Source organism: Alligator sinensis, unplaced genomic scaffold (genome assembly GCF_000455745.1).
Source record: "Alligator sinensis unplaced genomic scaffold, ASM45574v1 scaffold646_1, whole genome shotgun sequence".
NCBI classification, from domain to species: Eukaryota; Metazoa; Chordata; order Crocodylia; family Alligatoridae; genus Alligator; species Alligator sinensis.
The window spans coordinates 624,289-651,918 of NW_005842642.1; the positions used below are offsets into that span (position 1 = coordinate 624,289).

At 39.6% G+C, this 27,630-nt stretch overlaps 1 protein-coding gene across 1 annotated transcript; it reads right to left on the reverse strand.

Moving 5' to 3' along the window:
• Nucleotides 1-658: 658 nt before the first annotated feature.
• Nucleotides 659-26,863, reverse strand: VSIG1 (V-set and immunoglobulin domain containing 1). Its single transcript, XM_025215404.1, has 7 exons — nt 26,736-26,863; nt 23,418-23,578; nt 8,524-8,722; nt 6,608-6,763; nt 5,578-5,697; nt 4,134-4,269; nt 659-2,537 (listed from the first exon to the last, which is right to left on the reverse strand). The coding sequence occupies exons 1-7, from the start codon at nt 26,782-26,784 to the stop codon at nt 2,351-2,353; spliced, it is 1,008 nt and encodes a 335-aa protein (XP_025071189.1). The 5' UTR covers nt 26,785-26,863; the 3' UTR covers nt 659-2,350.
• Nucleotides 26,864-27,630: the final 767 nt, after the last annotated feature.

Below are 27,630 nucleotides of genomic sequence, written 5' to 3' on the forward strand. Positions count from 1 at the left end.
TGTCTTTAACTCAGTAGGCCTTCATTACTTAACTTTGATTGACTATATTAAGGAAGTGCTATAGAGAAAGAAAGGGGTATTAACCTGCATGATTATGGAATGTGTACAAGAACTAAAGGGTAGGTGGTGGGAGGGAAGTCAAGAGAAAAGTAATTGAGACTTCATGCTAGTAAGAAAGGAGGCTGTTTACAGAATAAAAAAGTGGTTACAAATAGGGTCACTGGTACAATTCCTTGTATATTTGCAAGATGGGTGGAGTAAAACAGTGCCTAGGATTTATCTGTCACAGTCACAATGGAAATGTTTGCTAATTAAATTTATGTGATTTTTAAACCAGCTAGAGGGCTCCCTCTGCCTGGTAATTCACTTGAAATATTTTATTAGCAAGCACTTTCACCTGTGATAAGGAATGTCGCATAGGCTGCTTGCAGACATTTGAAAAAGAAGGAAAAAAAAAAGCACTTTACTGGAAGCAGCAGCACGTTATTTCAGCCCAGCAGTGCAAAGTCTGTATAGATCAGGAACTTCAGCAGGGCTTTTTGGTGCTTTTACCTAAAGCTGATTCAATCAGCTATTAGATACAAGGGCCAAAATGCCCCACTAAAGCTCCTGATCTATACAGACATCAGGCAAACCAGGTTCAACTAATGTGCTGTCTCTTCTGGCCATGTGCTAGGCTCCACGTGGGAGCATGTTGAGTTTAACATAAAGTGCTGCTTTTTTTTTTTTTTTAATGTTTGCAAGCAGCCATAATGAGTTAGAGGTACTTTCTTGTCACTTTTTCTTTTACTACTGAGCTTGTTGAATGCTTCAGTCTGTCATGTTCACAGGGTGGTTTAGATGTAATTACAGGAAACCTTTTATCCTTAACAGAAAATGTAAAAGATCCAGGCTTAATCTTTGCTTGGGCAAGCTTTCATTTAAAATTAAGGACTGAGACTAGTTTGAAATTTGCCCCCCATTTTAGAGATTACAAAGGTGGGGAGAGGGCTGGAAATCTTAGTGAGAAATCCTGGTGTCATTGCTTTCAGTAGTGTTGGAATTCTATCCTTTTCAATTTTCAACTAGGGCACAACAACATTTAAAAATGCTGCAAACAGCTGTGAGATGCTGAGCTGATGTCTCTACCGGTGTATGAAAGAACACGAGTACAGAAGGCCTACCTCTATATAATAGCATGGTGGCTTAGGATACCTGTACTGGAAGTGCTCAGTTCCCTCATCCCTGGAGGTATTTGATCCCACCAGACTATAGGCTAGTATAGGTGAAATCACTCTTTACCCATCCTGTGCAGTGGTGCAGGAAGAAAAAAACAACAAAGCTTATTGGGTCAGAGAAAGTACAAGAGGGGATCTGTTTCCAGCCCATCAAGAGAAACTTGAATCCCTACAAGGAGAAAAAGGTGCTGAGCTTTGGTCTCCTACTTCACAGGCAATTATACAGAAGGGGTGCAGCAGCATTTCCCCTCTCAGCTTCCACTTTCCTTTGAAACATGTAGGGGAAATTGCAGTTTGAAGAGCCCAATCTTATCAGTATATGCTAGGCTTTCTTGTTGTACACTTGTCATCTTGAGCCCCTTGCAGAGACCTAGATGTTTTCCCAATTTATGGATCCTGATTGGTTGTAATCATGAACTTGCCTTGACATGCTCAAGGCTAGAAACTGTCAGGACTGGGATGGATACGGAGATGCAGCACCAGCCATTTGGGGAACTTTGGAACACATGAAGTTTAGATGCTCCAGGGTTAGGCAGAAGTTTAGTGTGGGCTTTTGGGATTCCGATTTTGGATGAAAGCAGCCAAGTTCTGCGGAAGTCCTTTACTGAATCTGACTTTATGGTCTGCTCCTGCATTCTTTAAATCCCACTGATTCCAAGGTGAAAGATCCAGTCTTCAGATGTTAGAAGATCCTGGCTAAGTTGGTAGGTCTTTTGTAGTTCTCTGCTTGTGGCATACCTCACATTTATCTATTGATGTCTGACTGTTTCCTTTCTGAAAAAGGACTCCTCTGTTTACAAGTGCTTTGGATTTATACACCTCATGTATGTTTTTGATTGGCTGTTGGTAACATAAATTGCAGCTTTCTAAACTAATAATCTAAAATAGGTTGCATGTACAGAGACATGCTACATTCATATTTATATGTAGCCATTGCCAGACACTGAATGCAGTAACCAATTTTAAACATGTATGTTGTGATACGCACGCTTCTTGTTTCGTTGGAGGCCTGCCTTCTGGTTCACAACACAAAAGCAGGTTTCTGGGTTTAAACCCCCACTACTTGCGGTACTAATTCAATACTAACATAGCTGCCGAGGTCCAGAGCTGGTGAGAAAAACTGCACTGGCATTTTAGTCTGTCACTTCCCTCTCCCCCCCTTGCACTTCCTCATTTTCAGGCATTCCAGGAACAGTAGCCTCCTCAGGATTAGACTGCTCATTTGTTGTGTTGGTCAGCGGAGCTGCAGCAGTAGGTATATTTTCCTTGTTAGGGACATCAACATATTCCAGATTGGTCTGTTGTTTCTCAGTCATTGGCCTGCAGAAAGGTAGGAGGAGAATTAGACTGATTAATGGCCAAGTGAAATTCTATCTACAAGAGAGTCGCCCAAAAGGAACACTTTAGAACACTAACCCTAATTCTTACTATGATTATATTCTAATGGCACCTACAGCCCCTGGCAAAATATAAGCTGATCAAATTTGCTGGTGGTGACAGATTGGCAAATGGTAAATGAGGTGGTTGGAAGGGTCTGGATCATGTGCTGTGGCAAACATGGCCAATACTACCCTGAGGTGAACAAACTAGGGGGTAGTAAATGGGAATTGGAAGTTTACTATTATCTAGACAACAGCTTTGAGTCTGCTGAGATGCTATAGACAGTTCTGGTATCTACATTTTAAAAACAAGATACTGAATAATTAGAAAAGCTAAAGGAAAAGTCAACAATTATTCAAGGTCTGGAAGAAAATACTTGACAGAGACGTGAGCAACTTAATCTGTTAAGTTTATCAAGGAGAAGACTGAGCAGTGACTTGTGAAGATGCTTATGCATATTAATCAAGTGGAAAATAAGGGGTAGTAAAAGGCTCTTGAAAGTAGTTGAGAAAAGTAACAAGGAACAGGCACAAAGGTGGGAGTTAAGGTTGATTTCGTGTGGGAAATGAGCACAAATGCTTAATAGTGAGGGTGACTGCCACTGGAGCGTCTTATCCAGGGGAGTAGTGGATTTTCTTCATCTTGATGTCCTAGTCAAGGCTATCTGGCTTTTTTGGGGAGATGCCTTAGCCAAGCTCTGGGGTTCAGTACAGAGCCCTGGAGTTGCCTCATGTTATACACATAGTCAAACTAGACAACCTGATAATCTCTTCCAGCTCTAATATCTGCATGTGGGTCCATGAAACTTCTCAGGGCCCCACTGTGCTTGGCCCCACTCCTATAACGAGAGGCAGTATCTGTCCTGAAGATATCTCTAAATAGACAAGATAATAGAGATGGGCAGCTGAAGCACAGGAGCTAGGAACAGATACTGCATTTGTCCCAGGACCAGTTGTGCCTGTATTTGTACCCAAGCAGAAAAATTCTGGGATTACCATGTGTGTGTATGTATGTATGTATGTGTATATGTGTAACCTTTCCGGTTAGAGTTCAGAATGGAGGTGCAGACCCCTTTGGAAATTTTGAGTGGAGGTGCAAAACCATTTCAATTCTAAGTGTGAGTATTCATATACTTTTCATTGATCATAGTCATCTTTCACGGACCCCTTAGACATAATCTGTAGACCCTCGAGGAGTCTGCAGGCCGCAGGTTGAAAACCACTGGTCTGAATCCAAGGTGCAGTTCTGTTGTGTTTGACCAAACTCCTACCTGCCCTCCACTGACTTCTGTCAAGTCTGGATTAACTCGCATGCTGCTTTTCCAAGGTGTCACTGTTTTCCCTTATTATTTAAGATAATAAAGCCTTTAGTTTTTCCGACACTATGTGATAGACGTGTGTAATAATGGGGTATTATTTAGCCTCAAAGAAATATTAGCTGCCTCTAAGTAATGCTTTGAATCCACATCTCCCACCACAGCTTTAGAGGGTTTGATAGGAATGCTTGCCTCAGAACCAAGCAAATGGAAATTCTTACTGCATTTCATTAATTGTTGCCTTCTCTTTTCTCTTTTTCTTCTCCTTTTTGGTTAAAATCCAGACAATAATGCAGATAACAGCAGCTGCCAGTATTGCTCCAATTAATGCTCCAGCAATGATACTTCCTTCTGAGTCTGACAAGAAGCACATGCACAACATTAATTTTAAGGCATCATTGATACAGTAATAATCTTGTCAAGGAGATAGTAGATGGAAAGAAGAGATCTAAAGTGTGTGCTTCCAAGAGAGGAAAATCATATAGGAGAGAGAAAATCAGCTTTTTGCTGTGTTTTGACTCCTTGCTGTTAGGTATATGACCCATAATACTAGTTTCAGCTCAGCAGAGGAAGATGAGGGGATGCTTGTCTTACTGTTTGACAATATTGTTTGCTCTCTGACCCTTGCCATCGGCGCTTTAGTTCTGGGTTGATCCTCTGACCACTTGTGATCCCAACGGATACTATTTTTGTTTTCGTGAAGATATAGTTGCAAACACCAAAGTTAACGTTCTCCCTGTCCATTTCCATTTCCAAGGCAAATTTTTCAGGTAAGAGACCACCGAGTAAGGGAGGAATCATTTCAAAGCCTATTGGTTGGTTTCCAAAATGTTCAATTGTATTGATTTAACTTAGTGAACGTTTTACACACAGCTCTGGTTGGCCTCGGGTATTCTAGTGTCACACCAGTACATTGCTGTACAACTCTACAAACATCACTGAAATGCTCTAGTCAGAGCAGAGTGCATGGGGATGTCATTTTGAAGCCAAGTAAACCCAAGATCTAGGTCTGTTAGATCAAAGCTAGTCAGAGGTTCTTGGGTTTATTTTTTAAGTCGGGGGTTCCACATTCAATTCCTAATGCCTGTTATTACCAAAGGATGTAGCAGTATGGAACGCCAGCTGAACTGGACATTTATTTATTTGGAGTGGATCTCTGATGTTAAAGACCAGTTTTTCTCAGCCAAGGGTTTGAATAATTCATGCTTACTCACTGACCATACCTCATGGCAATTTATGGAGCTGATGCCTTCAGTCTAAGCTGTGCCTTTTAAACCAGAAGAAACTGAAGCTGTTTTAAGCCAAGAAATCTTGGATTCAGTCTCTCCTGCTAAAGACATAGCTAGAGATATTCCATTACATCATCATTTGTGTAGTGTTTTGTATGCTCAAAGTAGCTACACATGTTAATTAATCCTCACAATACCCTTGGAAGGTATGTTGCTAAATATATGCTAGCAATGCCATTTTACAGGCTGAGACATGCAGTCTGACTTGCTTAAATCCCTACAATTCCTTGGTAAGAGCTGGGCTGAGAACTCAGGAACTCCTGTCTACCAACCAACGCTTTCTTATTTCAAAGTAATCTACCTTTTTAAAAAGTGAGGATTTATTGCCATACTGATTATGCTGCACAGAAATGACTTTGGTATATGTTAAACTCACGTGCTCCAGTCAGGTCAAGTTGACAGCTGCTGTTTCCCAGGGTGTTACTGGCAGTGCACTGGTAGTATCCTGTTTCAAAGGTGGTGAGATTTCCAATAATAAGCAGCCCAGTTTCTGGATCTGAGACAAAGGTAAAGTATGCACATAAATTCATGCATGTATGGTATCAAGGGAATCAATTATTAAGACATGAATAAGAGTGATAACTATTGCAAGATGAGCTAAGAGTTTTGTATCATAAATTTGTTACTTCATTTATGGAAGGTAAGGCATTTTTGTGATATCTTTTACTGGACTGACTATAATTAGGAGAGCTGTTGGACAAGCTTTCATACGTTGGTGTCACCTGAGGAAGGACACTTGATGTCTGAAATCTTCTCCGAAGGCTCTGGACATTTGGGCAGGGGCATCAAAGGCTTTGGTCATTTCCTTGACTATCACAGCTACAACAACATCATTTAAATTAAGGGTTTTCTTTAAAAACTGCATATCTTCCTTGAAAACAGTCATTACAACATTTTACAGACAAGTCTGCAGCTGCATTGGTGCTTGAAGACTAGGCCTCTAGCCTGAAAACATAGAAGCAGGTGTCCAATTTTACGCAAATCATTAATATTGAAGTCGACTGACCTTTTCTGTGGGTAAAGTTTTACGTATGCTTATGTGCTTTCCGAATGTGATATTACAAATTGAATTAAGTTTTATTTCATCTTCAAGGTGAAGGAGGAGTAAAAAATTAAACGATTTTAATATTATAAAGGTAGTTATTACAAGTATGATTTTTTTGATACGTGTTTCAAAATGTTCTGAAACAATCAGCAATACTTTCTCCAACAATCGAAAACACAAAGACAGCGCATTTCTTATGGCTGTTAGTAAATTTTGGTAGGTCAAAATAAATTTAGATTTGTGATTTTGGAGCATACAAGGAAGGACCTGCTCTCTATGCTGTATACAGAAAAGAGTATGGAGATTGGCTATCTCACACCCAGTTTTTAATGTCCCAAACTGGCCCTCTGTGGTTACTCACTGTATTGTTCTGTCACGGGTTTGACGGTATTCCCTGACAGTCTCTGCCACTGGTATGTAGGAAGAGGCATCCCTTCTTGTGAATGACAGGCAAGAGAAATTAAATGACCGGACTCAGGTGTTCCCTGTATACTGCAGAGGGGCTGTGAAGGTTTGACTATAAAATAACAGCAGAAGATACAAATACATCATAGTTAGAAATTCTGGGCTAGAATTCTGCTAGACCAAACATCAGCTGCTATGCCTGTATAAACCCAGGATTGATTAATAGACTTGAATGATGTTCTAGATTTCTACCAATATAACTGATAGTTCACAGGTCTGCCTCCCAGTTTGCTTGGTTGTACTGTCCATTTAATTCTAACTCTATTTACACATATTATAATTAGGTCTGTAGCTTGACTGCAGTAGAATTGCACCAGGGACACATGTGGTCCAGTTTTTGCCTACAGGAGTGGGTTTTTTCTTTCTTTCAAGTGATAGCTACAATCTCCTATTTAAGTTATGAGTCATACTTGCATATATGTTCATTATTATTATTATTTTTATGCAGTGCAGTAATATTTGCAAATGTTCTTTTTAAAGACATTTTTAACATACATACTGTGAATCTTTTTTTTTTTTTCTTCCTGTGCATTTCTTTCCATCTGGGGTTTGTTTCTGGTCTGTGCTGGATAGGCAAATACTACAGCTGGAACAGTTTTCTAATATGCCCTTGCTTGGGCATTGGTCCATTAGCCAAACAGACCACTCATCTATTTATAGAGCAGGTGGAGAATTGTTAGGTGAAGCCGGTACTAACATCTGTCTTGCTAGCAAGTCAGATTTGTCCTGTTCCATTGCTTTTCATACTTGTTTAGCTATTTGTTAATGGTTGAATTAATTGGTTTCTTCCCTTTGATGTTGGGGCTGCACAAAACACAGAACAGAGCTCAGCTTGTAACTAGGGGTCTTGTGACTTGTTTTTAATAGAAGGGTAGTGTTAGAATTGCTCGTAGTATATGGGAGAAGCAGCTTAAATTGAACCAATGACCATCCATGTGGCCTTAGACAAGTCATCCATACCAAATATTTTCACATGTGGAGGCCTAAAACTGACTTCACGGTTGGCCTGATTTACACAGCTGCTTTAGGGTCTCAAGTCTTAAAATGTTGGTCTTTTCTCTAAAACTCAGGTCCAGCTATCCCAAAAGTAATATTTGCAAGCAGTGGTTATGATTGTACATATTGCCTGTAGACAGGCCTAACTCTAAATGGTTTTAAAGGCTTCTTTAATGATGACCAGGTCAGGACTGAGAGATTCCATGTGGTAAGAGGAGGCAGCTCAGATGGTGTTTGGCTTTTCTGGGAGCTCAAAACCATGACAGGTTCTGGATATACAAGAAGAATCTCCTTGGTGTCAATTTAGAAACAAGTCCTGCTGCTTTACTTTGAGTGTTAGTATATCGCAAAGTAAAGGAATATACAATTCCAGAGAACATGCTGTGCTAATAGACCAAGGGGTCTCTGCAACTGTAAAGGAGAGGATGCTGGGCTAAATGAATCTGTCATCTGACCTAGTGTGGCATTTCTTATGTCCCTAGGTCACATTGGGAACCTGCAGCCGGTGGACTGGATTCAGCCTGCAGAACCAGGGGTTTTTGTTCTGCTGGTAGGAGGCTTCACTAGTGCCCCAGCCAGGTGGCAGGGAGAAGTCACAGCAGCAGTGGCTTTAGACCTGAGCTGAGTTATTCTAGTCCACCACCAAAAAACACTGCCAACCACTTTTCTTGGACGCTAATTTCCCTGTACCCCCAATCATATCTCCTCACCCCCAATCACATATTTCCCTTAGAGCATTTTTGAAGTCTGAATTTGACACCATGCAGTAAAGCAGCAATGCTACAATATAGCAAACAGAATGAAAAGATAAATTACCTAGTACCCTGACGACCACTGATTTTTGGTTCTGTCCATTTGGATCTTGTGGGTTGAGAACTTCACAGTTATAGAGGCCTGTATCTGAGGGCTGCATGTTAGAGATTGTTATTGATGCATTTCCTGGGTTTGTTGCAGCTGTGATTCTGTTCTGAAACTTTCCATATTCATACGACTGTCCATGCTGATAAAAATAGACCTGTGACAGAAAATCAAGTGTTAGTTAAATATCAGAGTGCTAACTGCCTTTTTTGGTAAGATCTTAAATACAAGTGGAATTTTTTGGAGAAACAAAGCTTCCTTATGTCAAATTTCCATACAGTAAAGAAAACTGATTAAAGCCATGCTGTACTTTCATAAAATTTGTTTTTTCTTTTTCTTCTCCCAAAGATTTCAAGCTGCTTTTAACTAATACTATGAATCCCCAGGCATTAAGCATAATAACTTTATCTTGCTGATCACTAGATAAACACTACTACACCCTAATCCAGTGTTGACTGAAGTCTTTAGGTAATGTTATCTAGAAATCATTATTAGCTTACAGCAAGCCACACCCCAAAACTGCTGAAGTATGGTTGGCTAAAGCAATGATAAAAATTTGTAAATGAAGGTCAAACCCTAGACTATAGTTACCTGCTGTGCAATGGCACCTCCTTACACTAACCTTAATACAACAGCATCTCTCATCCCACTTTTAAAAGACATAAAAGACAATAACGGTGACATTCTGCGCCCCTGCTCCCATTCCAGAAGTTAATGGCAGTAGTTTAATTCGTGTCAGTGTGGTCAGGATCTCAGCCTAAAGGGTCTATTCTTCACTTGAAACAGTTTTTAAAGTCCTAGCATTGTCAGGCAGAGAACAGCACAGAAAGTGAGAGTGAAAATAGGTTGCTGCTTAACACTCCCCACCATGTCAGGCAGGCCATGCACCGAACTTTGAGGTTAAAATGTTTGTACATGTGCACCTTAACAGGATGTTGACTGAGCAGCAGTGAGCACAGGTAGGGAATATAGGGGGCAAATAGGAAGAAAAGTGAGCACAGAGCCTTCCTATAGTCTAGATGAGGTAGTTTTGCTGATCTTGTTGTTTTTATAATATTTTTTTTCTCATTAGGTGAGCTGTAGTCACTAAGATCAGTGCAGTAATTGTTATATTGCAACAGACCAATATGGTCCAGTAGTAGAGGCTTTAAAAATATTCATTATCTTAGTTTTCCAATGCTGTCCCCTAGAAGGGGAAGTTCTTCTGATCCCATGTGCAGTTCCTGAAGTGTGAGGCCTGATAATTGCCATTTCCTCTTAGCCAATGTGCCTGTGAAAACTTCTTATTCATACGGGAGCCTAGAATTTAAAACTGTGTAAATGGTGTAACATCTGTCTCCAAAAATATTGATATATAAATCATTCTGTTCTCTTTTTTGACTCCTTATAACTTCTCTGTCCTTGTTAGAACCTACAACAGGTTCTTAAAATGGATGTTTAACAGGTAAAAATTCAACAGAACACAGGTTTTTGACTCCTCTGTCTGTGACTGTTATTCAGTATCATCAGAAGAAAGATGGCAAGTGTAAGAGCTTGGTTCTACACTTGTTCTTTTCTATCTTACACTAGTGCAATAATTCTCAAGCAGGGTGCGGGGCACCCTGGGGATGCTGCCAGCAGCAGTGCAGGGATGCAGCTGGGTGCCCAGGGCAAGGTGGTGACTTCAGTTGTCACTGCAGTTGTGAATGTGAATATGTGGCTACTGGCAGCAGCTACTTGTTTTCGCTCCCTCTCCTCCCAGTCATCTCCCAGGTTTTTTTGCCTACAGGAGTAGGTGTTGCCCCTATTCCCCCCACTCTCCCTCCTAATTACACCGCTGGGGTGCTGCAAGGTATGAGGAGATAAACAGATAACCGTGGACTTGGGCTCAATCCCTGCCTGACCCTTCTGCAAGGAGGTAAGCACTGTAAGTTTTTAAATTCAGTGCTGTTCAATTCACAAAAGTTATGGAGGGGTCCTTGAGACTACTGACGGGTGCCTGAGGTCAAAGAAGGTCAAGAACCACTGCACTAGTGTCATTTCATTGAGTTCAGAGACATTAGGGTAAATCATGACTGAAACTGAGAGCAGAATTAGGTAGGCTTACTGAAGCTCTCAAAATACTGGGTAGCAAAATTATCTGGAAGGTTTACAATTGAGATTAACAATGAGTTTAATGTAACATGCACAGGCACTGAGAAAAGATATAACAGAAAAGCACAAGATAATTGTAAAGAAACAAGCTGTTTTCCTGACTCAATCTCATCCTAGAGTAGGGGTGAGCAAAATGCAGCCCAGGGGCCGGATGCGCCCCGCCAGGCCATTCTATCTGGCCCGCGGGGCCCCTAAAAATTTTAGAAAATTAATATTAATCTGCCCTGGGCTGCCTGTCATGTGGCCCTTGATGACTTGCTGAAACTCAGTAAGTGGCCCTCTGCCCAAAATAATTGCCCACCCCTGTCCTAAAGGAATGTCTGAAACATGGTTTTGTTCACCATTCAGAGGCAAGAAGAACTTGCTTCCAGACTAACACTTCCCAAACCACAGAGACAGTCTGTGAGTCTGCATTTATGATGGTCTCCCTGAAAAAAAAAAAAAAAAATACTAATGTGAAATAGTACATATTCAAAACTGTTAAATTTTTTAGGTCAAAATAAAAACTATAAGGAAAAAGTAGCAGTGAACAAGGGAACCTGGACATCACTAGGTTTTGAGTCCTGATTCTGCAGTGCTGATGCAGAAAGAACCTCTGCACCTGTCTCATAGGGCATAATTTTTAAGTTTTGGTACCATGCTTACAACTTCTTGGCAGGTATCTGTTTTTCCAGCTTGAGCTCTCTGAACAAAAGGGTTTCAGAAAGAAAATGCATTAGAGAGTCAGAGGTCTCTTAATCAGCATTGATCATCTGACTAGGTTAGAAAACCAGCAGTAGTACTAGAGAGTCTATCAACAGTCTGCTGGGCTGTAAGAGGCAGTTCTACTCCCGCTCCTAATCTAGAGAGGGACCTATACGGAAGGATTGCCCATTGGATCCAAATCCTAACGTTTCTAAAGTTTGACGGTGTTTGGGTTGTTTTGGGGTTTCAGGCCTATCTCCAATGTGAATGGGTTTGATCTTGTTCTCAGTTAAACAGGTATTCTTTCATTGCTGCAAATGTTCAGGCCAGCATGCTCAAGTATTGAAAGGGCTAAATTCTGTTCTCAGTTGGCCTCAGGAATACTTAGAATTTACACAACTATAATAATATCAGAAACTGCCCCCTCTGAATACTATATTGGCATACTTTACACTTGTCCATACTGTGCACTCATTTAGTCTTCCTTGGGCATAAGCAAATGTCCCCCATGGTAAACATGAAAAAATTGCCGCATCTGGGTGTGGTGTAACAGTTGAGCTCCATTGAAGTCAGTCCAGACTGTGTAGCTGATCCACTATGCAGTGCTTTGGAAAGCTAATATTCTGTGCTTTATCTTCTATCTAAACGCATACAAAGGAAATGTTTTATGTGCACTGAAAAATCAAGGACAGGTGACTAAAGAGATGAGAGTATTTATTTTTCTTTGCAGATTTGAATAAACACTTTCCATTTTTGTACAATGAAACAGAACACCCTAAAGCAATTAATTTGGCTTGACTGTAGATCCAGTTCTGTTCTATGCTTCTTACGTGCTCACCTCAGCAGCTATGTTGTTTATTGTCTGAAGGTAAGTTGTGAACACTGAGTAATGAGGCTGTTAATTGCAAAATATATATTTTGTCCCAGAGGTCTGACTGGCTTCTAGTACACAGGAAACATTTAACATCTCATGTTTGGAGTAGTATGCTGCAGCTTTATTGCTGATTTTAAACACATTCATTTCAAATCAGTAGTTTTTGCCTCACTTCAAAATTGTATTTTTAAGGCAAAATCCTTGTATTTTTCTTTGCAAAGTCCTCACATCTGTCATGCAGGGAGCAAATCTGAAATGCAAATCTTTGCAAGACTTAATTTCAGTCTGCATCATGGCCTATCTAACCCTTGAGATCTGTGGCTCTGCTACTACTTTTAAGGTGAGCAGGACACAATTTGGTGTTACATTGCTATTGTAGCAATGTTGTACAACTGGTCCTATTTTATTCCTGGTAAACATGCCCTTTAACATTTTTTCATGATCATGTCTCTATAAAAGACTTTCCCCCAAAAAATAACAAGTGGGAAAACTTACATTTATTTTTAATTGCTTAAAACTAAAATCTAATGCCGGGGCAAAATTTTTGGCTTTACTGGCTAAAAGAACATTATTAGCTAACCTTTTTTTCTCTTCCCTCCCCCACCAAGCTTCTTCATGAGGGGGGGCAATATTTATTCCAAATTGGACAATTATGGCAGAAATTTCTGTTTCAGTAAAAATCCACGTTAAAAATGAATTTCTGACAAGTTGTACCAGGAAGTTCAGTTGTCTACAAACCACATATTAATTGACTGAATGTAGCTCTTAGCTGCACTTGTGCAACTCTCTTGAATCTGCTGTTGCAAACAGAGCGCTCTGCCTTGGTTCAAATTCAAGCTGGACAGAAACCAGCTATAAAATTGTTACACACTTTCAAGCACTAACTTTGTAGCTAGTTGGTTCTCTTTATTGCTGGATAGATATGTTTATGGCATGATAATTACTTTGCATGTGTGACTGGTTTAAATTTATTGTGCGATTAACCAGTTCATTGTATAATATATCTAGTGTGGCAGATGCTTGAGACTAGTGTTTATTCAAATGGGCCAGGTTCTGCTCAAAAGCAGAAAGGTAATACTTTGGACTCTTACCTTGTAAAATTAGTGCTGGGAGGGGGGAGAAGGAGACACCTTCACATTTTGCTGTTGTTCAGCAATTCTTGCCCAGCACTGTAGCCATTGATGGCTGCTGTTCAGAGGGGCTAAGCAGGATATAGGAGGCCCAAAGGCAGCAAACAAAATCTGGCTCTTTATTTTCATTTTACTTTGGTCTAATGTCAGAAACCTCTGAGTATTTAAAAAAAAAAAAAAAAAAAAAAGATATAGAGGCAAGTGGCCTTGTTGCTTTGAGAAAAGGGGTCTCTTCCCCCACTGCCCCCCAAAAAACATTTTTGGCTTCAGCAAACAGGGTTTATATAACAGTTGCTCTCTTTCTCCAGCTGTAAGGAGCCTATGACAGATCTAAGGAAACTGATAAGTTCAGTAGCAAGCATAGGCATAACATCTAAGACACCTGTTACCATGTTGTTTATAAGCCCTAGAGCAGCTAGTAGATTTTTGCTTTCAGTAGTCTGCCTTTTATTGTCTTGAGCTAGTTTAGTGGTTTCAGTGTAGCTGTGCCATGAGTATAAGGTAGAGATTAAAGATAATTTAGCTACAGCTCAGAAACTAAATGAACACTCTGCCTCAAATTTTAGTAATGATAATGATGCTCAATCTGGGGGCAAAATTAGAAAACTAATTGGAACTGGAGTGGAAAAGATAGTCGCTACATCCAAAAAACCCCCAAGCCCTAAAAACTTTAGTTACTTGCATCAGGGGTATCGGATAATTGGTATCCCAGAGTTCTGGCATAGGAAATCGCAGGTCAGGTAGCAATTATTTTATTAAATCTGTCCTGTCAGGGCAAGTACCATGTGACTGAAAAATAGTGAATACCTGTATTTAAGAAGGGAAAGCAGGAGTGATCCAGGTAACTGCAGGTCTTTTAAATCTGACTTCCATAATGTGCAAAGCCTTGAACAGATTTTCAGGAATGGTTAATTAAAGACATGGCGATAATTGGAGAATAGTATAAATTGCAACTTGGGCTTCTAAAGGTAAAATGTGCCAGTCTAGCCCGATGTTTGTCTTTGATAAAACTGATGATATTCTAGATGCACAGGAGCAGTAGATGTAACCTGACTGGATTTCAGTAAAGATTTTGCTATATGGACATTATTAGTAAAGCTGGAAAAGATTTGTATTTGTACAACTGTGGGTAAGGAACAGGCTAGAGGGGAGATGACAGCGAGTCATATTGAAAGGGGAAGTACTGGGCTGAATAGTAATTCCTAACAGAGTTCCTTAAGGACCAGTTTTGGGACTAATTTATTTAATATTTTTGTTAATGATTGGCACAGAAGCTAGGAGTGTGTGAATGAAGTGCACTAATGAAACAAAGTTGGGAAGTCTAGAGAAGAACAGAATGAGATTACAGAGTGACATTGAGAAGTGTATGCTATAGTTCTCAGAATAAAAGCCCAGTGGCTCTATTTTTATTTGCATCTTTGCCACTAAGGATTCTTCATCCTAGTCTGGGCTAAATCCTTATACTGTCCCACATCTAATCCCCAAGTATTATTCATTTCCTAACTGGGGGCCTTCTTGAGGACATTACCTCTTTTGGGTATCCTTTTTTGTCATATTCAACTCTTTGCTACATTGTCTCCTATAAAACGAAGCAGTGCTGGAGCACTGCCTTTGCTGTGTTGGTGCCCTCTTATTTCAGTCTATGGCACTAAAGCCTCTCTCTGCAGACCTTCGGCATCAAGTGTTCAGCAAGCCCAGCCATGGGGCTGTTTTCATCCCCTTCTGCCACTAGCATTTTCTCCAATTGCTTCACTAGATTCTTTTTCACACCAGAGTTAAATGCAGAATGGAACCGTGTTACCATCCCTACCATTCTGACGCCATCAGATCACCCCTAGGACTAAGTTTTTAAACATCTGGAACAGTAAAGGAAAAACACATTCAGCTTTGCACATAGTAACTGCTAATTAAAGGCCAAGATTCTGTAGCCACTTACGTAGTGTTAATCCAGACTAACTCTCTTGATTTCCATCATCTGGCACCAAAACCTTTTGCCAAATAGAGCTTCTTTTCATGCATTTTTGTACAGACTGTGATCTGCTTGGCAATGACAGGAAACTTATATTTTGCATTGCTGGAATTTTTATGTGAGCTAATTGAAGAAAATAATGACTGCAGTCTTCTTGTCACAACTGCACATTGGCAAATTTGGGAGCATCAAAGGACAATGGTTAAGTACAAAAAAGGGAGATAGAAACCTACAGAAAAATATGAAATGAAGCACACTTCAGGCAGTTTTAATTGGTGCAACTGTTAAACGATTATGCATCAAGTCACTTCACAATCAAAAGACCAAAAAGATTGTTCATGGGGCTGAACTGCTACTGAAAAATGTCTACAGTGAATCAAGTTTACTCATGCTTCCCTTACACACTAGCTATGCAGGCCTTTTAACTATTACTATTTAACACTGGGTGAAGGCAGGGTAGAAATACACATTATAGATTAACTAAATCTGAGCTGCATAAACTTTTTGAATCTGAGTGTATTTCATTAGATGCTGTCATTGGATTGGTACCAACTAGATTTGGTGGTAAAAATCCCATTGAGGTCAAAGGAAACTGGAGAGGCATGTGAACTGGAAATAGAACAATGGATTGCTATTGTGGATAATTAAGGGAAATCAATCCTGCATTCATGTTTGAGTACTTCTGTGTCCCTCATCTCTGTTGTCAAGACAAGTTGAATAAGACATTCCTCATGGTTAAATGTCTGATAGGGGAAAATGTAGTCACTCTTGTGAATATTCTGCTCCTAATGCAAACTTGCTACAATTTGTATAGTAGAAATTTTCCAAAATCATGCGAGAAATGAAAGAAACTCCTCCAGGAGTACTTGGGATTTAAATAGTGCATTAAGGCCACTGGATAGATCAAAAAGGGATAAGTTTAGATACAGGAGCTAGAGCCATAAAACAGTTCCTAGATGAGAATTCCTCCAAAAGCTTTTAATTTAGATGACACAATTTTCGTTCCCTCAGTTCTTATTCAAGAATTGGTTATGTTCTTACTGATAGAGCTTCAATGAATAATTTCATGAATTGTACCTTTGGCCTTTTTAATATTTTAAACCACACTGCTCTAAAATACATACCAACTTTTAAGGCACATCAACAATAAGAGGAAAACTTTAGAGTATAAGTAGAATTCAGATGCAAAAACTTGGGAATTGTGCTATTCCTATAGGAGTGATCTGAATTCAAGCCCTGCTTGCTCGGTCTCAGCAGTGAGGCTGTCGGTATGTAGCTTCCCTCCTTGGGTAGAATATGAGGTGGTCAAGACACTCATCCAGCCACGTGGAAGAGTTGCTGAGAAAAAATTAAAATTTCATTGAAGTAACTTTTTCCTGCCATAAATGTCAAGGTTTGATTGAAAACTCTAGAAGGGCCAGCTGCTTTTATTTCATCTCAGTTCATGCATCAGCACAAGGATGTCAGTACAAAATACTATTTTGACTAGTTCTGTGCCGGTAAGAGAAATGAAACCATGCAGTTCTCTTTAAGTTCATAGGGATTTTTCTTACCTGATGTCTCCAGCTACATCTTCCCCGTGCATCTGTCACATACACCATCTTTTGACAACCACTGACTGACTTTTCGTCCATACTCTGAATATTGCGGCACGGGGAACGCTGTATTTGAGTAAAAAGGTGCTGGTCTGAGAGTTTAATGTGACTTTGAACATTCACCCACAGGTAAAGAGCACCCTCTCGGTACAGCTGCTCTAAAGAACTCTGTAGTGTTAGAGTTGTTAGAGGGTACATGTGCAATGAAGTCAATGAAGTTTGCAGAGAGAATACAGTACCCTTGTTTCTTGCTACTTCTTCAACAAGCTATAGGCTGCAGGTGCATTCTAATTTTTTTAAAGTTATCTATACAATTCTGTACACTAAGTAGAAAATGTAACTGTTTGCTTCCAAGTACAGCAGTTGAGACCTGCTTGCCACTTTTTTCTGGTCTTTTGTACCCTTTGTCCTTCTGCAGTTCTCTGTTTCCAGGACCACAGTTCACTTCCCCATTGTTTATGAGTCAGATACAAACGTCAGTCACACCAGTGCCAGCCTGGGATATTTCCACTGATGTCATGGAATTGGTATGGAATAATCATGTTAACACTGGTGGAGTTCTCCCAGATGGGTACAGGTATAATTGACATCCAGATCTCATCCTACATATCACATTATGAAAGTGGTCATATTTTTTTGTGAAAACAAAATATCTTGTGGTACCAGCTTCCTCATCTGAATCTCATAGGTATGATGATGAAAAAGTGGGTGGCAGTTGGGCTTCATTTAAAAAATGGGTTTCACCCAAAAGGAATGCTCTCGTGATTCAGACAGCCAAATCGTAAGTGCTGTTCTGTGCTACATGAGACGCGTTGGTCTGGTTTCTCAGGGTGTCTCTCGCTTCCTGGGCTGGACCTAATTGAACTGTGAATGCCACATGTCCAACCCATTGAGAATGTCTCTTGAGGCTAGGGAGAGAGCTCTTCATGCTATCAAAGAGCAATATTCGGAGGCTGTACAGGGAGCGCTGTGTCAGTTTCTTAGTTGGAACCTATGACGGGGCCTTTGAAGGATCCCTAGGACTTGTTGGGAGACCTGACTGCCACTGTTGCCATCTTCTGAACCTTAAAGACATTTTTGCTCCTGATATTTTGCATGTAAACCCAACACTCCTGAAAGAGCCCTAGAATCAACACCTCTAACTCCTACTCGTGTGTTCCAATGTCTTGGACCAAAACTTCCCCTTCTCAAGTGTTATGTAGCATGGTATTGCACCACTTGGCTGCTCCCTTCACCTCGGAAACGGCTTTGCTGTAGTGTTGATGTTCATAGATAGTTGGCATGTGGGAAAAATATTGGGATGTTTCAGGTTGAAAAGTTGATCTTCAATAGAAATATAAGCTGCAATTAATTTTATTTGTTATACAAATTCTTCCCCTTCTGATCCTTAACCAGCATCTTTACAAATTTAATCGAGATGTCATCACTTGTAAATTTCAAGCTTGAATATCTTGCAAAATATTTCAACGAGAATCAACATAGTTGATTTAGCTCTGGCTATTATTGGATAATTAATTGAGTCAGTTTCAGGCCTGACCTTGTGATTAGCTCTGTAAGGGCAGAACTTGCCCTGCCTGGGCAGAGTCTGCGCAGGATCGGGACACCAGGCTCCAATCCCTCAAACCATTATCCATGCACTTAAATGTTGAAGTCAATGGGACTTCTCACAATTTATAAAAGTAAGCATGGGAAAAAGTCTCTGCAGGACTGGGGTTAACTGACTACCCTAAAGTAATATGTATGTCAAGGATGCCAATTGGTATGTAAACCGAAGCCAGTCTATGACTTGGCTTTCCCATCTGTAAAATGAGGATAACTTTAGTAATACATGTTTGTAAAGCACTTTGATGCTATTTTCTAAGTTTTAGAATGAATTAGAATTAGAATTTACTAACTTCTATAATTAATTAAAATCAAAATGGTATTAACCACTTCCCAATTTCAGACCATCTCCATTGTAAAATCTTGGTGGTTAGGGTAAATAGAGAGTAAAAAGGATTAAAAACCATTTTGCCTCATTAATTTTATATTTATAGTACTTGGTTCAAACATAGGCAACATTTTTGTACTGAAACTATAAATAACAGTAATTTTGTCTCTGATACACTGCTGAGAACAATGTGCATACTGCGTAGCACTTACTATGATAAAAACAGGGCTGGTTTTTGCATTTTGCTATGGCCTAATTAGCAAAAATTAATCATATTCAAACTTCATATTTAGCTGTTTTTAAATAAAATTATCATTGCTAACACCTGTTGTTCCACTGCTTGCTACTTTTCTACCCATACATTGTTGTGCGGCTTTTGTGGTATTTCACCTTCTGTTTAACTGCCACTGCTTTTAACTCTTTAACACCTGTGGCACTGCAGAGCAGGATATGAAAACACCAGAATACATAACTCAAATAAGTCAAGGGACTTCACACAGTAAGTGTTGAAAAGTGATTCTGAATCTAGTTTATAAAATAACAAGCAACATTATCTTCCCTTGATGCCAGATAAAATTTATCCCTATAAAATCATATGCTACTCCTGATCCTAATCTCATCGGTAGGGTGGGAAATTAAACTTAATCTTGTAATTAAGAAGGTATTACAATTTTCTACAGCAATGACTAATCACTGCAAGAGCCATATTGTAAGAATAGCATTTGGACAATTCATGTTAAATTGGGAGCAGCTATTTAGCTCGGTTGGCTAGCATATGGTGCTAATAGTATCAAGGCTACGGTTTGATCCCAAATTGCACTAGATGATCTCTTGAGGTCCCTTCCAGCCTTACTTATCTATGACATTTTCAGAAGAAGAGCAGTAACCCCTCCATGTGATATCATGGCATCTTTAGAACAACTGTGATCCACTTTAAGCTTGAAACATTAAATGTTTAATGATATATATTTGCCTTAATTAATCCTAAAGTTCTGTAGAATTTGCCCCAGGGTTGGCACTGGGGCCTGAGCTCCTGAGGGTCCCATTAGCAGCTGGAAGTTTCAGGGGTGCTATCCTAATGGTTGTCTAGTAAACAGTAGAGACTTGATACTGAACCTTTGCCTGGGATTCCCACAAGCAAAACTCTGCCCCTCAATTTGCTCAATTATTTTGTGTCAGACCCAGGACAACAGGTCTTATCCTCGGCTGCTAGAAATCAGCTTTGTGCCATTCAAAGAGGGAAAGTTATGCTGATCTACATCAGCTGAGGACATTTTCTTTGTGCTTGTTACACATTTCAGGCCAAATCCAATTGATTTTTTTTTTTTACCCTTACACATGTGTAAGCAGAGTATTAACATGTCTGACATTCTCTAATATATTAGAGATGCTCAAAACTATATTTGATGTGAAAAGTGCAGGTATTTTTTTGCAATATTTTTGAAATGCACATAATTCTTTTATTCAACACTTCTGGAGAAAATTTCTGTTATGAAGTGAAAATTTTCCTTTTTTTTGTTGGGTGTGGGGGGAGCGGAAATGAAAATGTTCCCCAAAAAACAATTTAAGGGTAAGAAAAATGCTACTTCTAATCAAAATATGTTTTGATGAATCTTTTTTTGCCAGCTCTACTTAAATCTTACATTATTTGGTTAATTCTGTGAATTCTTAAAATACCCAACACAATCTACAGTTCTAGTATATTTACTAAGTTACTGTATTGCTCCATTCTGCTGCAAGCATTTTGTGGTCTCTTGCCAGTCTGTCAATATAAAAAATCATTTTTGATTGCCATTTCCATAGTCTGTGCACAAACAACAGAAGCACAATATACACTATTGCCCTGGATTCATGTTTTAATAGTGGCAGAGCAAAATCGAAATATAATGTGCAATTTAATATTAAATTAATGCCAAATCATCTAAGACTGATTTCATATTAAACAAATTAATTTAAAAAATGTAGTATAATGAGATTCTTGGAAATAGGGTATGTGTAGGTAGTTCCCTTAAAATCCACTGGCTATAGTCATGGTCCTTTCCCTCCAGTATTTGCTTTTATATGATGAATTTTACGTTAAATTTGTTCAAGTTTGTATGGCAATTTTGAACACTAGCTCAATATTTCAGGGCTATCTGAAGGTCCCAACCTAAAAGCCTTCATCTACATGCATAATTTTAGGCACACTTGTAAGACCACTAAGTCAATAGAAGTTTCTTAAGTATTTGGAGGATTGAATCTAACAACCAAGTCCAGCTCATGCTGATGTGAAAGGAAACCTGGCATCTGACTTCAGCAAGAACAGGTTTACAGGGTACTACCCTGTGTCCACTCCAGGTTCCACTTTATTTAATGAAAAAAAATTCATACTATAAAATGTGTGAGATAGAGGAATGAATTTACCAAAAATTTATTTCAGATAGTTTTTCCTATGACTGTCTCACATAGTCTGTTTTAAGATCACAAAACTTTCTATTGACTTCAGTAGGAGTTAAAAGCACAGAAGCAGAAGGATCGAGCACTTAGAAGACTGGTCACTGAAGTTTCCTTGGCACTTAGGAACATAACATGAATTTATTCCTTTTAAAATTTACAGTTGAGTCAGAAAATTCATATGGTTAGTAGCCTTAGGCTGTGTTTTCTCATTCCTAGCCATGTTTACAAATGGTTCAACCCTCCTGAATCTCTGGGAATGTTCTGATTACTTTCTACAGTCTGTGATTAGTTATTTGAACTTCTGTCTCTCCATTTTTTCTAATTTGCAAACAGAAAATATAGTTTGTGTGTTGTTTTTCATCCTGAGAAATTTAATGCAACAAAAATACTGATTGTGGCACCTAAGCAAATCACTGTTGTATTCTCTGCCTGAACATAGGACAAGGTTTTTGCTAGAATCTGGACTGGTACGGTACAGTACAGTACAGTACCGAGACAGTGTTATTTACACTGGGTCCACAGTGAACACAACTTACTTTAGCAAATAAAATAGGGTTCTGTGAACGCTGTATGAATAAACCAGGACAACTGGTGTGAGTAATACTAATGACTAATCATATAATTAGTCACTCAAGGAGTTAATATCTCATAGTGGTATATGGTATAAGTAGTAAAGTAAAGAATGTAGGGCTGGGCCCACTATTTGTCCTTATGGCTGATACAGTCACTATCAAATTATTGTGATATGCTTTAGTTTGGCAAGTTCTTTTATATTAAACTGCTAATTCTTCAATCTTGTACATTACTATCATGACTGTTGTTGTGATCGTTTAATGCCAATGATAGACTAGGTTCTTTATAAATGCAAATACAGAAAGACTGTGCCTCAAAAGAATTTATGATCTGAGTGCAATATATGAGTTCATGGGTGCTGGTAAACTTCCTGCATATCATTCACCTAATGTAGTGAAAAAATTGATGGAAAACAATAATATCTGTGTACATAAAGCAGGAAATGCTGACCTGAATGCTACTGTGACTAGTATGAATGTGTTAAGAAATTGAGAGGTGCCCACAAGACACCTGCTGATACAGCCCTATATGTATTATTGCACTGGGGCAGGGAGTAGATGAGCTACCTTTTCCCACCCAGAAAACGTTTTAACTGACATTTTGAAGTCAAGGATGCAGCTAGGCTGTAGATAGGACGTTAAGTCCTTCCCTGGCCCTCTGAAACATGGGCAGGCCACTGCAACAGCCCTGAGGAGAGTCTAGACTCAGGGCGTGATCAAAGGGTGCAACCTGTTCGAGTGTGTACGTGCCGTGAGTCAGGAATGGTTTCCAGGCTTCTACCAAAGGCTGCTATCGCACATTTCCCCCTCCTTGGGGCAGGGAAGTGGGGAGGGTGGATCTGTGCAGTTGTCCTACAAAACCCTTCACCATGCTGGGATGGAGGGAGTTGGTGTTTCGATGTCCAAAGAGGAAGGATGGGCATAAACTTGCTTTCAATAGTGGAATGTACTTCTCCTTGTGTGAGGCCTTCTGGTGTTGAGAAATACAGCTAGGACTTGTGCCCAGACAAGTTTCTACTTACTAATGGTTAAAATGTCCTTTGCTCTTTTAAAAATAAATAAATTCCTCCTAGTATCACCTCACTGGGTTACCAAGCCACTGCTTCTGTGGCTTAACTGAATGATACTGTAAGGGAGCTTCACAGAAGCATGGAGTTATGATGGGTCAGGGAGCTTTCCTATCAAATGGGAAAACTAGTTGCCTGCTGTAAGATGCCCATTCATTCTTTTTCCATGTCTAGATCCTTCAAATGTCCTAAGATACCAGAGTACCAACCTCTCCATACAGGGATAAGGGCAGATTGTCCAGATCTGAAGACCAGGGTGAAGTTATGTGCTCCACCATAGACTTGTGTCTGGACAAGCCATTTAGTTTTTTCATGCTTTATAGCAGTAATAACACCACTCTACCTCACAGGTGGTGTGAGGTGACATCCGTTAAAAGTAATGGTGTGCTGTACATGCTGAGTGGAAGAGCTACATAGGGACTTGGAGACAATAACTACAGTGAATTACAAATCTCTTCTTACTGTGCTCTGTTGCTTCTCCTTGGCATTGTAAAAGGTCCACTGAATAAAAAAATTTTCCAGAGATCCTGATGTCGTGTAAGTGCAGAGAAGCGTGGCGTTTCCACCAACGGTGACATTCACTGGGTATTGTGGAACTGTCACTGTAACACTGCTGATGTGGCCTGCAAGGAACAAGAAATGAAGAGATATCAATAAGGGCTGTGCACACCAAGAACCACTACTTTGGTTGGCCTAGATTCCCACCTTTCATGACAGAAACCTTGAGGAGAAACATATTGCTTCCTTCCACTATGTAGAAGATTTTTTTCCCCCCCCCGGGGGTGGTTGTAGGTGTTTTAGATATTTCCCTGGGCAAGCAAAATAAGAGTTCTCTAGAAATATCTTTCCTTCCATCTGGAGACTCCTTGTTCACTGATGAATGGTACCTTTACTCCCTCCCTACATGGTCTGTGGCCTACAGCCTGTGACCTGTGTGGCATGTGGCCCCCAGCTGCTCTGAAGTTGGACTGCCCTGCCTTATAGGAGAAGTTATTCTTTAATCCAGCTCAGCCATACGAGACCAACACAATGAACATTAAAAAATAAATATTTATAGGTGGTAAGCAATTAAAACTGGCTATTACAATTGAAAGGAACAAACAGCCATTTGAATACAATTTTTGCATGTTTTCCTATGATTCTGTCTTTGTTTCTTGCTTAGAAAACTGATGTGTTGTTGACCCAATAGATAGGATCCTATGCTTTTTATATAACTAGATCACACATGGTATCAGGCCCAAACATTATACAAGACAACTAACTATGTGAACTGTATCTATCCATCACAAAGTATTATGAAGCAAAGCACCCTTTAGTGAGTTGAAGTTTTTTTTATACTGTTCAATCCAAGCTTAAAGTTACAGCTTAATGGTGCAAATGTTCATTCTTAAAGGGCTAGAAAATATAAGGCTCTAATAGTGACCTGCGTAAGAACCAGTGAGATGAAAATGTTGTGTTGGAAACATAATGGCCTTGTTCCACATACAAGTAATAGTGGCATTGTATTGACACGAGAGGTAGTTAGCTGTGTAAGTCTGAAGTCAAGCAGAAGGCAGGGTAGATTTGTACTTCGGGTTCATGAAATCTTATGTTACATATCTTTCTGATTTAGTTACTTTATAAAGTACAAATCTACCCTGCCTTTTGCCTGATTGTATTGAAATCTCATTCTTCTTTTAGTGGAATATTTGTGCGTCCTCTCATAGACCACTACCATTAATTCACAGGCAAAGCTCCTCACTAATATCAATACAGTATTCTGCTCAAATTTTAATATCACTAAATAATACCATTAAATAATAACACCACTCAAGATGTTAGGGCTAATATATTCTCTTTGATGTTAACAATTAGAGCTGGCTGGAGGATGAATACTTACATTCGTAATAACTTTTAGCGTTTCAATATTTGTTTTTGTTCTGCACTGGAGCAAAACATCTTTCAAATGTTTTTATAAATTGCCACTATGCAGAAAATCCTAATTTTCCAGTGACAAAGGTCAAACTTTTTATTCTCGCGCTCTCTCATCAGAAATGACCCAGAAGGCCTTGGATCTCATGAGCCTTTCCATCAAATTTAGTCAAAGTTGATGCATCTCCTTAACACATTCTGGGTTTTGTGAAACAGTAGGCTTTGAAAAAAAATAATTTCACATTCTGATTAGCTCTGTGAACCATAGAGGGTCTACTTCTGCCAGTGATGTTCATCAGTGAGACTATTTATAGCCAGTGCTAGTAGGAAACTAGTTTCTACTATTTTAAATCTATAAGTGGACCTAAGCAGCCTGATCCTGAATCAGTGAAATCCAGGGGAGCTTTGCTGTGAAAGGTGCAGGTTCAAACATAAAGCTTGGCTCATACAAGTAGTCCCACTGATGAGACAAACTTGTATAAATAAAAAATGCTTGGTGTGAGAGACCTGTTGAGCCCATGGTTCACCGTTCAGCGCGCTTCATCCATTTAGATCCTCTAAGGCGTAACTATGACATCTCCCTGCTACAGACAAAGTTAATATAATTCTGAATAGAAACACAAAATGTAAGCTTGCTAACTTGATGCTGGCTGTCGCAGAGATCCATACCGATGATGGACACAGCCTTCACTTTCCTACTGAACAGCTGCTCTGTTAGCATCTCAAATCTCTGTCCAGTTTTAAAATTAGATCAAATAGTTTCACAAAACTAACATAAAGTTATGTTTGTTTCTATGATAAAAGCCATATTTAAAAGAAAAAGACGTGTTGATAAACAGCAGCAGAAGTAGCTTCTGAACATTTTTCTTTGACCTCCAGAATAAACACTGTCTTTAAGAACTTCTCCTGCAAAATGCTGAGCACTACCTGTGATGTCTGATACTTTGCAGGAAAGGAAGGGGCCTTCTGGGCTACCAGGTCCAGTAACCTGTTTTGCAGCCAGTCATTAACTGAAGAAATCCCCCAAATCATTACTTCAAACCCTCAGTCATAACTGCAAGGAACAGTATCCAAAATGCAAAGAATAGGTACCCCAGAAAACACCTTTGAGGAGACAAGGGCATTGTCAATCCTCTGCTACTGGAACAGCAGAGAAGCAGTTGGTTAATATATGCTCAGAGGATCCTAGGAAATCCTAAGAAAAGGCAAAAATCTGCCACAATCCATGCCTGTCTGACCTAGAGAAGAATTCTTTCCTGACCCCCAATTTGTCAATCAGCAGGACCCTCTAGCCCAGAGCCTCTGGGTTTTCTAAGTACTGGCAGGAGCATTACCTCCCAGTCAAAACTTTCCAGCCTTAGTGTGGCCAGTGTCCCAAAGCCTCATAGGAAGGCAAAATTTAAAAAAACCCCAGAAGCCAGAAACATTCATGGGGGGAGATGTTCTTTCCTGGCTCCAGCTGGTGTCCAAGAAAAGTCCTTTGGAGTGAGATTACCAGACACTGTCCCATGCTTTCAGTATGCGCACAAATCTATGTGGGATGGGATCTCAATCGCCGTTTCCCAGGCATATTGCCCAGAGACGACAAGGCAAGAGTAGGAACAAACCCAAATCTTGAAACACCTGGAAACTGCTAGTGCTAGCTCTTTTTCCCTTCTAGATTTATAGCAAAGCTTAAAATTACAATCGGCAAGCAAAAAAAGTTTCCTAAGATAAAATCCTGTATCAGTTAACATGCTATAATTTCACACGCTATTTTCCTTGGCTTCATAGCCACAACTTTCTTTCCATCTGGAAATACATTTCTGATATTCTACTTTGCCAACCAAGTTCAACTCTTGTTCAATCGATTCCTTTATTTTTCCTCACCTGAGAGGGCTGCTATAATTGTAAATATCTTCAGCATTGCTGCAAACATCTTGAAGTCTGGAGAGGAAAGAGACCAGATGCTGCTGGTTCCTCAGACTAAAACTCAACCAGTTTTTTTTTCAAGTGGGTTTGTGTTTTCCTTATCAGATGCATATCGAGAAGTCAACACCTTTCTCATTCTCTTCTTTATCATATATATGCTTTTCTCAAAGTAGCTGAGTAACCGTTCATTTGAAACAATTTCATGGGGCGTTGCGTGCTGAGACGTTTGTTAATAATAAACCTTAGGATTCTGCAAATTCTGTGGGCTAGGTTCTGCCATTCTCACTTTTGCCATGGTAATGCCTGGCTGCATTAATATACCCACCGATTCCTATGGGTTGATTTGTTGAGCAAGTTGAGTAAATGACAGAATCTGGCCCCTATTTCCTGTTAATTCCATCATTTGCATTTAAAAATGGGCAGTATTGAGATGATGATTGCAGATGTATGTTTGAAAAATGCAAGCATCTATTATTGGGTGGTTTCAAATAGAAATGGTATACCATGTTACAACAGTTTGAAACTTCTGCAGGAAAACAAAGGGACCCCCTTTCCCCTCTTCCCCCCACCCCTTTTTTTTAACAAATTAAATGCAAATGCTTTTGACCCATGTAGACTGACACTTGACTGGGATGGTTTAGTCTGAGATGCTCCTGCCTTAGACTAGATTAGATGGATAAGGCAACTTCCTGAGGTTTCTTCCATCTCTACTATCCTAGGATTCAATGTACTTTGCACAGTACTGATAAGAAATTTACACTGTGAATTCATTCTGCTTTACTACAAACACTAGCAGCTGCATAACTTAGGAGGAAAGCAGGGTGGTCTAGCAGAGAGGCTTTACTATCTGAAG